Below are 12,243 nucleotides of genomic sequence, written 5' to 3'. Positions count from 1 at the left end.
CTTAGGCTGTCTTAATTTTTTTTCATTCTTTTTTCTTTATTCTGTTCCACAGCAGTGAATTCCACCATTCTGTCTTCCAGGTCACTTATCCGTTCTTCTGCCTCAGTTATTCTGCTATTGATTCCTTCTAGTGTAGTTTTCATTTCAGTTATTGTATTGTTCATCTCTGTTTGTTTGTTCTTTAATTCTTCTAGGTCTTTGTTAAACATTTCTTTCATCTTCTCGATCTTTGCTTCCATTGCTTTTCCGAGGTCCTGGATCATCTTATCATTATTCTGAATTCTTTTTCTGGAAGGTTGCCTATCTCCACTTCATTTAGTTGTTTTTCTGGGGTTTTACCTTGTTCCTTCATCTGGTACATAGCCCTCTGCCTTTTCATCTTGTCTATCTTTCTGTGAATGTGGTTTTTGTTCCACAGGCTGCAGGATTGTAGTTCTTCTTGCTTCTGCTCTCTGCCCTCTGGTGGATGAGGCTATCTAAGAGGCTTGATGGGAGGGACTCCTAAGTGTGCCTTTGAATCCAGGCAGAATCCTTCACGAGCTAGAGGCTGAATTCAACTGGCAAACCAAAGAATAAAGTCCAAAGGGAGACGAAACTACTGAGACCATTCTGACCTGATTGATGGCAGCAGCTGCTACGTACTGCTCTCGAGGCAAAAGCCTCAGAGGTTCTCATGGTGACATGTAAAAGACGACTCAGACAACTGTAGACATGCATAATCTTTAGTATGGCCATGCTCCTAACAATTTACACACATTGCCCAGCACTTCATTCAAGATCACGTATATTCTTCAAGGGCTAATTATAAATAACAGCCACTATTTATTAAGCATTTATTATGTGCCAGGCACTGTGCTGGTGCTCTTCATATACAACTTTAATTAATCCTCATGATCCTATAAAATAGAAACTATATTTATAGATAGGAAACTTGTATCCAAGATTAAGTAGTAAATAGCGGAAGGCAGAATTAGCCACAGGCCTATAGGGCTCAGGTCTGTGTTCTGAACCCCCATTTGCTATGCTGTTTCACGACCCAGAGGCCCTGTGTCCTCATCTTTGCTTAGGAGGCCAGTGATGGCGTAGATGTCATCCTGGTCCCTGGGCCGCTGCTCCAAGCTCATCACCTCTCTTGGGTCTCCAATGCAGGGTGGTACTGAGGCTCTGAAACACTGAGTCCTTCAAGCATGATGGAGAGAGCTGCTTTATTAAATGACGTCCTCAGGGACGGGCAACCCTCCTAGAGGAGGAGTATCTTTCCAACTACCTTGCTTCCAACTTCAATCTCCAATTGCTTTTTGTCACAGCTTGCTTTCTTTCCTTCATACTAATAAAACAGTTAAGACAATTCTATCCATTTTGTTTTATTTGTTAAACTGCTAAAAAGTCATTGGGGAAAACAAACAAAAAATAAAATTGACAGAGATTTAAATATCAATGAAATCAAATCCACTTTTCATTCCTACACTGTTATGTGCCTAAAATGATCATCTCAGGGTAAGCCACCCAGGACCCTCAAGCTGTATGGGAAACATCACTCACAGCACCAGCTTCGTCAGGGCACAACAGGTGTGCACTGACATGAACCCTGGTTGGTGGGAAGGGAGCAGAGCGAGGAGAGAGTACAGTGGAGCCAATGCCTAAGGGTTGCTTTCATTTGACAATGAACATGGTGGAGGGAGCCACTTACTGGTGACCATGCAGAACATGCCTTCTGCAGTTCATGGGGAGGCTGCATGGGGTACAGGCTTTGAAGTTCGGCTTCCTTGCCCCTGCGTGTGTTCAGATCCTCTCCACTGACTTGTGTGCTGGTAAGAGACCACAGATAATGCAAAGCAGAGCACATCACCATACCAGGATCACTACAAGGACAAGGACAGACAGACAAACCAACCAGGAATGTCACTCTGAAGAAGCAAAGCAGAAGGAAATCCAGAAAAATAAAGTGAAAGGAAAAGGAAGCATCCCTTTTTTCTCCATCAGCTGGTGGCTTTCTGTCCTCCAAAGTCAAGACTTCAGTTGCTTTTCTTTCTTCTTCCTCTTCTTCTGTTTTAAAGAGTTTGCACACAGTTCCTAGGAGATAGTTCGTGGTTTCAGCTCTTGATAGAAAACTCAAACGTTAAAATGAAATCAATCTCTAGAGGGCTGGGAAGAGAGTAAGCCCAGTATTGCCTTACAACTAAAATTTAAGCTTGTTTTGATACCAAATGTGTGCTTCCAAATGTACGGTGGGTGCGGTGGGTGGGTGGTAGTTTGTGGAACCCACCACCGAAGTGTAGCAGCAGGGCAGAAATATGAGCGAAAATACAGAACCCTCTCTGCTGCAGAGCCTGCAAAATGAGAAAACAGGAAGCTCTGTTCAAGAGGACGGGAAGAGACTAAAATTCTCACGACGTCAATGAGGTGGCCAGTGGAGTCATTGTGACCTGGGGGCTCTCAAAGGCACACTTGCAGGAATGGAAGGGGGTTAAAGCTTCAAGTAGAAACAAAATGCATTTTAAATACTTAAATATTGATAAATATTTACTTTAGGTGCTCCTGAGGGTTTAAAAAAATATTTTGTCTCATTTTCCTCAGTGAATTTTAAGACAAAATTGGCATCATGTCAAAACCAGAGTTGTGGTTAAATCTGATCTGACCGAAGCATCCATGGCGCTGTGGAAATGGTCACCTCAGCTGAGACGCCTGAAGTTCCACTGCATGGGGCGGCTTCACAAGGGCCCGAGGAGACAATCACCTTGACTGTGTTGAGTCACTCTCCCAAGATACACGACCACAATGCCCAGGAGCCACCAGGACCAACACCACCAGGTGCGGAAGAGGCAGATTTTTCTTAAAGAGCTGTAAACAGACAGTCTGGTTCCAAGTGGTGTGGGTAATACTGGGATGCCATGGAGTCCCGAGGAGCCAGGTTACTTTCTAAGAGAATCATCATCTCTGTTGCCTGCCTACTTGGGGAAAGTAGAAGGAATCAACAAGTTAACAGCTGGCTTAGGAAGGCCACAGGACAAAAGGAAAGATTACAAAGTTGAGATTCTGAACTTTCAGGCTTCCAAATACTTTATACTTAAGTAGGAACTGAGTCTGGAGGCACTGTCCATGCACAAATGCAATGTCATAAACAAGGTTCAGCAATAGCAATAATGCCAAAATTGCTGATCTTCTAGGCTAGCTTTCTCTTGTGAATAAGGACCCCCACATGATCAAACAGTCTTTGCCAAAGAAGGACTGGCAACAGGCCCAGAGCAGAGAGTCTGGAAAGCTAAGTGCTGAGCTCCGAGCAGTTGGACACCACAGTAAGTAGGCACATGGTAGTTTCCTCATCTAAGGGAGCACATAGAGCAGTTTCTGGAACACATACCCCTCCCCATGAGCTGGCCCTTTCCTGGGCTTGGCACCAGGGGCGCTTTCCCACCAAGACCACATTGTAGAGCTAATGGCTAGGGGAAAGGATTTAACATGACGTTAACAGGAGAAAACAGACTTATCAGACAGACTGCTAAGAGCTGGCTGAGAGCCAGGACCCAGGGCCAGCTGTAGCAGGCTTGCGCTTGGGAAATGCTAACAAGAAAAAGGGGAGCGTGGGGATGAGAAATGCAGTGTTTTGAAATTTAAACCCTAAAGGCAAAATAAAAATCCTCTTTCTACTGATGAAAAATCACCAAAAAAATCCACACTTAAGTGGTGCCAATGTCTCCTATGTCCAGGCCATGGTTTAGAGACTGGTAACTTGTAATTTCCTGTGTCAACCAAAAAAAATGCTCTGGTTGGTTATACCTTATCTCAGAAATGACGTGAAAGTAAAAACCCAAACCTTGTTTGGGTGACAGGTAAACAAGACAATGACAAAGAAGGAGCTGCTCCCAAGGTCAGCCACGCATCAAAGAGGCCAAGCACATGATATTCAACCCAATCACCAGTCAACAGCCAGGCAGAAAAATGCATGTCACAAACAAGGGCAAAAATTACTTCTAGAAGGATCTGCTATTGGGATTCTCTCCCAAGATCAATTTCCACATTCTATAAACATGGATGGGTGTGTCCAATGTGCTTTGGAAATGAAAAGAAGCCCATAAGGTAAAACAGTATCTTTTGATGCTTCAAGGATGTCTCATGATACTGGCATCTCAGAATTCCCTACTGGTCCCCTAGTGACACCAGAAAAAGGATTCCAGAAATATTTCTAAGAGATTTCTCTGGGCACCCAAGCTTAATAAAGGAAAGTGCGAAAGGTTTTAGGGCTTAAAAAAATCCACATATTAAAGAAAAAGAGGGAGGGAGGGGTGGGGAGGGAAGGAGGAAGGGAGGAAGGAGGGAAGAAAAGCAGCCTATAAATAGAAAAGGCAGCCTCTGAGGATCAGGTTTTAAAGGAAAGAAAAAGAGAACAAATGTGGTTTTTGGCAACTGCAATGAAATATGATTGTCAGAAAATTCCACAATCAGACACCAGAATGTTTTCTGAAACATGGAGAGAGCAAAGACCAATGGACACTAGGTGTTTCTGCATAAACTTTGTTTCACGATGATCCCAGCACACAAACGTGGAACAAAATCCCTTGTTGGGTAACTTTCCTCAGTCACAAAGAGCAGAATAGGGCCAGGCATAGGGCATTACTGCAAAGAGAAGTTTTCACAGGTCCTCTGCGGGCGGGGCAGGGCGGGGAGAAGAACAGTTTTCTACAGGTTACTTTTACCCTGCCAGCCCCTGAGGCATGGGAATCTGAAACCTCTAGTCGTGCGTCTTACACATGCCCTTTCTTTTTCTAACTCTAAGAAGGCCAAATAAGATGTACAGGTGGCTCTTCAGTTTCTTTAGGAAGGTTCTGGTATTAATCTATTCCCTAAATTCTTGGTCTAGTTATCAGCAAAGTAGAAAAAGGCAGCACAGCCTCTGCTAAAACACAGCAACAATTTTATCGGAACCAGGACGGAGATCTCTCCCTCTTTGTAAACAGAGTTGGCTATATAATATATATTTATATAATTCTTTTCTTAATGGAGATTTGATCCCAGCCCGGAGTGAGTGAGGTTGGGAATTGGGGTTTGGTTTATGAGAGTAATTTTGTCCTTTTGTTTTCTCAATTCTCAGTCCAAAGGCTTGCACGCTGGAAAATTCCACATTAAAAGCCACCGGCAGGGAAAGGGCTCCAGAACAGATTATCTCTTCGCCCGCACGAAGTACAAGGCATTTGTTTTTGGATAGTACTTCACATTCTGCTTCTTGTCCATGAGTCCCCCAAAGATGATGAGCTCACCCCGGCCTTGCACCACTGTATGCAGGCTGGTTTCGGGAGGCCCAACCACAGAACTGCTGTTAAATACTTTCCACTTGACTCGCCCCTTCTCCTTGGTGTCTTTAATGTCCAGCACGTACATCTGCATGGGCTTGCAGTTCATACTCTGGTACAAGGGTTTGCCAACATTTAGGGACTGTGGAGGGTGGTGGCCCAGGCGCCGGGCAATGGGAGGTAAGGAATGTCCATCTCCTTGGGCAGGCCCTGGGCGGGGAACGGGCACTGTTTCTCCACTGCTCAGGTTCTGGCTCCCAGGGGAGCCTGGAGATGACCCCAGAGGAGGACTTAGTGCTGCGGAGGCTGGGGGGCCTTTGGACGACATTGCTTTGATGGCTTCTAGGCTCCGACGCAGGGCACCTGGGGAAACGGCTCCCGCAAGGGCACTGGCCACTTGCGGCGGGGTATGCACACCATTTGTCTGTTCAGGAGGGTGTCTCAAACTTCCCCCAACTGTTCTGTTGTCCACACCATCCATATGACTGCTACTGGAAGCAGGTTTTGGATCCCAGTTCAGATCCATTGATCCTAATCTTAGATCTTTCTGATCTGGTAGTGACCCTCGTCGGGGGGCCAAAGAAAGTCCCATTTTTAGGTCATATCCTTCAGTGGTAGATGGAGTGCTAGGAGATACAGCCTGTACAGGGCTGTCCAAGGAAGAGCCGCCTACAGCTGCTGGTCCTGGAGATAAATTCCCACCATTGAGGATGGGAGAGCCATCTCCTCTGGCTGGGGAAAGGCTTCCTTCTCGGGAACTTGAGGGGGTCTGTCTTTGCGCTCTGGGCCTCAGTGTTCCCCAGCGGCCATTAACACAGGGAGCTTCATCCATACTCCTTACCGGAGACTGAGAGCGGTATTCTCGAGGTTCGGGAACTAGGGCTGGAGGAGTGGCACTGATAGGTGATGGGCGAGAGTTCAAACTGGGGCTGAGTGGGGCTCGCCCACTAGGAGCCTGGCTGAAGACCACCACGCACTGCCCTACCTGGAAGACAAAAAACCTGTGCTCAGTTCTGATCATTCATTTAACCATCAAACATTTTATCATGAGCATCTGGGATGTGCCACGTGTTTTGTAGGTACCTGAGATGTAGAGATGAAAAGAATGCAGTCTGCCCTCTAGGCTAGATGTGGGGATAGACATGGGAACAATTTGTTGCTACAGGGAGACATGTGCTACCATTTGAATTATCGCTACAGAATAGGGGTAGAGTGGAGGAAGGAATCAAGTATTTGTTTGGGGGACCCTGGGGCAAGTTTTAGAGACAAAGAGATGCTTAAAGCTGGGGCTTAAAGGATAAGTGGGGCCCATGTTAAGTTTTTCCATCTAGTGGCTCATGTATGTGAGAAATACCCAAAAAGCTATGGTCAATGTCCACCTCTTTTGTGACATCAAGGGGTTTTCAATTTCCATACAAAGTTGCTTGGAAATCTGATGAGTTAATCTGGCTTTAGAGTTTAGGACCTCTCCTTCTGCTGGCCTGTCAGTTCCCTACTTACTCGGCAAGCTGGATGGCACCACAGTTCTGGGGCCCCATGGTCTTCATTTTCTACCTTGAGTGGTTGCCAGGCCCAGGGACCTGAGTGCATGTGCAACAACCAAGCATCCTTGAACAGCTGTAAGAGAAGCACCAACAACAGGACTCAGGTGTGGTACATGTTACAAAACACATACACACACAGAGCTGGAATCTCAAAGTTGTGCTGTCTGTCATAGAGTGCGTGAATTCTTCAGAAAGAATAGCAAAATCTCTAGCCATTCCTTCATTCATATATTACCACTGGTCTGGCACATGAAATTGTACTTGTGACCCCATGAATCAATTTTAAGTGGTTTTGAATTTTGTCTGTCGTTTTATGTGTGTGTATCTGTGTGTGTGTACACTGATGGAAAGGGTAGATAATACATATCCAAAATGTCTGAATCTGCATTCTTAAATAAATTCCATGTGAACTCTGGCCATTATCCACCTGCTTTTCTGTCCCACCCGTCCTAGAAAAAATGACAGCAGCAAACCTTATAGCCCAAAGACTAAGTGGGAGTTAGGAAGACTTTAGATATTAATATTCAATAGACGAATGTCTCTGATGAAAAGCTTCCCCCTGCAAAAAGAGAGTGAAGAAAAAGGCCAGAAAATACAAAGGCTACATACCCAAAGTGGAAAAGGTATTTTCTAAATAAAAATGCTACAGAAATGGCCTTGTACACTTTTACAAGACGAGACAGGGGAAGCAAGTTTTGAATACTTAGCAGCATGTGCATGGGAACACCATACCAGCAATACTCACAGCATTGGGACCGCCACACCCTCCAAGGATTAAAATAGTTGCATCATCTATGACAATCTGGGGAGAGGAAGAAATTTAAAATAAACCTACAAAGACACAGGCATCTGACCTCCTATACTTCAGTGGTAAATGAAAATAGTCTACTCAGCTCCCAAATGAGAGTATTCTATTTACCATAAGATCTCCATTACCCAAACCATGTCAATTCTGATCCTTGTAAACAAATTACTGATGATTCACCTGAATGGATTCTTTGTTGATCAAATATTATTAACACGAGAGTGCCAACCACATAAAATGCAGGGTTCTCTTGAAAAATAAAAAAGCAAAGTAAATGCTTTCAGGAGAGGCATAATATAAAGCCAACAAAAATAATTATAACCCATTAGAAGTTGAAAAATAAATACCAGCAAAAAAGAATGATAAATTCTCTTTGGCTTATGTATGTTGGCATCTTACCTGACTCCCTCCTCCCTCTCCTGTCCTAACTGAAAGATGCTACAGTGTTTGCTGAATAGTTATTTTAATTTCTGAGCACCTGAGATTGGCCACCTCGAGGATGAGGACTAGGGCCGGAGATGTTCGGCTTGGACCACGCCCACTGCTCGAGGTCAAGGACCCAGACATCGTTGCTCCTATAAGACAAGGACAAAAGAATGAAGCAGTTGGGAGCTCTCAGGGACCACAAGAACTGATATAAATGAAGTTACATTCATAAGGATGCCCCCCAAAAGTGCCATGCTCATAGTTAGCACTCAACTATATTTTTCTTCCCCTCCTTTCCCTGGAAAGGAGACCTTCAAACCTTTGCTCTTTCCATTGACCCATAAGGCCTCATTTGAGTCATGTCTGTAGCCAAACAATAATACCTAAAGTAAGAGTTAATTAATTGGTGATAGCAGGAAATAGATACTAGTCATGATATAGTCTTTCAAAGGCAAAACCCACAAGGAAGAGAAAAAAATTATTCAAAAGGCAGTTCCATCATTGTCCAGGAGATAAAGATTTACTGACTTTGGCTACAAAAGGTAATTTCACCATGGCTAATGAAAGCTGCAGTTTTATCAAGGACAAATTGGCATCTCCAACCCTCAAGGGACCAGTATGGCAAGGACAGACTCCTAAGTGGCAGTCTCTATTTTACGGTCCTCTCTCTATGGTCATTTTTTCACACATAGGAACACAGGAGTAAGAGCTCCAATACCTAAAGCCCTAAACCCTCTCATCTGGAGGGTAGAGCTCACATTGTCTACTCCACACTGTTTTAAAATAAGAAGATGGAAGGTACCCTAAGGGGGAACAGGGTTGGATCTGGAATGGTTTTATTGCTGACGGCTCATCAACTTCCATTTCAAAGCACAGGGGAAATGACCACTACTGCTCCTAATGCCAAAGCAGATACCTAGTGATTCAGACAGACTGCTCTGGGTCTGGCCTGAGCTGGCCAGTTGTGGCCTCTGTGGCCTCACAGAGGATGTCAGGCTTGACACAGTTTTCTTGCTCCTACCCATTCCCTCAATCCATCCTATTTGGAGAGTGAACCATTTCCACCTGTCCTGTCAATCTACCTCTCTCCTTCTCTAAAGCCCCAAGGGTTACGAGCTGGGCCATAAAGGAGAAAAGGAAAAGTACTCTGCTTCTTGGAGGGTGGCCTTCTGTAGGCACAGGTAGAAACAGACAAGGTGGAGGCCCCATCAGAACCGGATCCCACTGAATTGAACCACATACCAAACAAAACAGAGATTCTACATAGCCCTGATTCTATGGAGCGAGTTTTTCAACTTATTGGTCTATGACTAGAATCAGAAAATGGAATACTAGGGCGTGAGATAATTATTTGGATTAATTAGAACCATGTTCAGGAATACTGACCCTGACTAGTTTACTTTTCTGACCTAGTTTACTTTTCCAGGAGTATTTACGTTCAGGTTGATAGCGAGCAAACCAAATATACTTACATTTGCCGGGATCCTAGGGAGCCACCAAAGACAATCATTTTATCGTCTATCACACAAGAAGAATGGCCAGCCATGGGAGGTGGGCCATGGGTTGTCACAATGCAGTTCCACCTAATATAGAAAGACAGGAGGAAGCCAAGAAGTCAGCCCCTCTGCTTCTGGTCTTATGTGTTTAAGGTGGAAAACAGTAAGCAGGCATCCATTTAAAATGACAATCCTATCACCTTCAGTAGAGAAACTGTCAGGATAACAAATGGAGGATGGCACAAGGTATTTGTGCCTTTTCTACGAATCTGCTAACGTTACGTACACTTTCAACTTCTCAATGTGTATGGCTTGGAGGTAGAGTGATGAGAAAACAATGACAAGGGATTCCATTATGGTTCCTTAGCTGCTTCGGCCTAGTTTGCTGAAGGAACACCACCTGCTATTTCTTCCTAGAGGCCTGATCTGATCAGTAGCGGCTGCCAAGAGCCCTGTACTAAGTATAAGTAGTCCATTACAAGGAACAGAGGTTACTGTCATTTAAAAAAGACAAGTTTGTAAAACAACTGGGAGTCAGTCTTGGGGACAAAGCAGGGAGTAAAGAATCATCTGGATCCATAGCACTTCTGGGGAATCAGTAGCCAAAGCTGAAGAGCTCTCTATTCTTCAACTGTCTCATTCATTTTTCTTGGAAGAGGAATAAATGTCTTCTGCATTTTCTCTTTGGAATAAGCGTTCTTAACTTCAAGTTTTAAGGGGTCCTGTAAACCCTCTGAAACTGCAGGCAAAATCTGTGCATATGTAAAAATTTTGTTTTTCTGGGAAAAGAGTCCAAAGCTTTCATCAAATTCTCAAAGAGATTCCTGGACACACAAAAAAAGATAAGGAATCCAAACATTTTAAATCTTCTACTCCAGATTGAAAGGATGGATCTTATCTTTGTGGCTTACCAGTTTTTAGAGGGTGAGTAAGTATGTATTTCATCAAAGAACCTCTCTGGTTGGTGTAGGGGGTAAGGGCTTGGCCGTGTCCAACCACCAAACAGCACCAGCAGGTCCTTGTATACAACCAGAGTCGCGCCAGCTTTGGGGGAAGGATAGGACCCTGGGAGAAGTCAATAACAGCATGGTTAGGATTCAGGGCCTCACAAAAAGCCATAAGTAGGCTGTCTATAGATCACCTTTTCCTGGAAGAGTGGCAAAACAGGAACCAATACTACAAAGCATAAAGGAGAGGAGGAGACAAAACTGGGTTTGCAGGTCTGAGAGAAAACCATCACCAATTTATACGTCTTTTATAACTGAAGTAAAGAAACCTGAATTAGAGGAAAGTTACTTAGTCTCTCTCAGGCTTAGTTTGCTCACCTGAAATTAGGGATGAGAGTATATATCTCATAAGGTTGTTTTGAGTATTAAACAGTATATTCAAAGCACCTAGCACAGTGCCGGGCACATAGCAGGTACTCAATAAATGTTGACTCTCCTGTCCGTCCCTTCAATAAGCTTAACAGAGATCACAAAGGAAAGCATGTAAAGGATCCGGGGAGGAGTATATATAGAGGCTAGATACAACTTAAAAATAACTGCTAACAAACATAGGTTAAAAAAAAAAAAAAAAAAAGGAGGCAGAATGCAGTTCTCATTTGTCCTATAAGTCAAATGTTAACATAGTGACCTTTGGGACCCTAGCTATGGGACTCACTAGCACAATGGAAGCAGATTTTCAAGGCTTGATATGAAAGCATTCCAATGAAACTGCAGCCAAGAGTGGCTACTAAGGCCCTCCAGGCTGGACCTCTGAGCTATGATGACCAAATTTCAAAACAATAGAAATCTGGCTTATGCTGGAAAACTTTACGGCTAACAAATGTCCCACAGGAGCATCATTTTTCAGAGCTTCTTGTCTTTGAAACAATAGCTATTTCTCCCAATCCCTTACTCTACCTGCCACCTTTAGTTTGCTCAAGACCAAAGTAATTTGTCTCATCCAGTATTTACTAATACTGGTATATTAAAAATAATTTTTGTTGTTGTTAAAGCTATAAGATCTATTTTTCAAAGGAAATCTTAAGCAGAAAGAATCCCAGCAGTAGATTAACACGATAGCTGTTGAGGTGCTCCAATTTAAGTGGATAACTTGGCCTCCCCCTTCTGCAAGGCATATGGGAACACAGTTTGAAAAGCCCTGCTCAGACTGCTTTAATGGTGTCGATTACACAGTCCTGAGGTTGAGAAGGTGGAGAAGAGGACTGTCTTCCCTGGGATGCAACTTAAGAGTAACAACATGAGGAAATTCCCTGGCAGTCTACTGGTTAGGACTCTGTGCTCTCATTGCTGAGGGCCTGGGTTTAACTCCTGGTCAGGGAACTAAGATCCCACAAGCCGCGTAGTGTGGTTAAAAAAAAAAAAAAGAGTAACAACATGATTTACTAGGAAGGTACCAGCACTCAGAATATGCAGTGAGCATCAGATATTTTGAATACTTTTCTAATAGAACACACATCAATCCAGACCAGGATCTGACCACAGAAACAAGTCTTCTCTAGGAATGGTTCTTGCTGAGACACTAGGTGAAGTATTCCATGAGTCAGTTCTTGCTATCCTCATATCTCACAGGAATCACGACTAAGGGGGCTACTCATGATATGTTGTCTTTCATACAATCTCATGATTTCTGGTTAAAAACTTTTGCCCTCCTAGGAGGAAGCCTCCTAGTCCAACTAG

General features: G+C 43.8%; 1 protein-coding gene across 5 annotated transcripts in view; it reads right to left on the bottom strand.

The window, feature by feature from the left end:
- Positions 1–708: 708 nt before the first annotated feature.
- FBXO42 (F-box protein 42) overlaps positions 709–12,243 on the bottom strand; it is an 89,429-nt gene continuing 77,894 nt past the window's right edge. For 4 of the 5 annotated variants that reach the window (XM_082393663.1, XM_082393662.1, XM_082393661.1 and 1 more), the window contains 6 exons: positions 10,471–10,624; positions 9,536–9,646; positions 8,116–8,212; positions 7,578–7,634; positions 6,789–6,905; positions 709–6,273 (listed from right to left, as the gene is read on the bottom strand). In XM_082393663.1, the coding sequence (XP_082249789.1) occupies positions 5,158–6,273; positions 6,789–6,905; positions 7,578–7,634; positions 8,116–8,212; positions 9,536–9,646; positions 10,471–10,624 (1,652 nt within the window). In that variant the 3' untranslated portion in view covers positions 709–5,157. The remainder of the gene's footprint in view (positions 6,274–6,788; positions 6,906–7,577; positions 7,635–8,115; positions 8,213–9,535; positions 9,647–10,470; positions 10,625–12,243) is intronic. The other variant, XM_082393665.1, reaches the window with a different exon arrangement.

Source organism: Balaenoptera borealis (genome assembly GCF_965194805.1).
Source record: "Balaenoptera borealis genome assembly, chromosome: 1".
Taxonomy (NCBI): Eukaryota; Metazoa; Chordata; class Mammalia; order Artiodactyla; family Balaenopteridae; genus Balaenoptera; species Balaenoptera borealis.
Note: the sequence above shows the minus strand (reverse complement) of the source record. Positions and strands in the feature narration are given on the sequence as shown.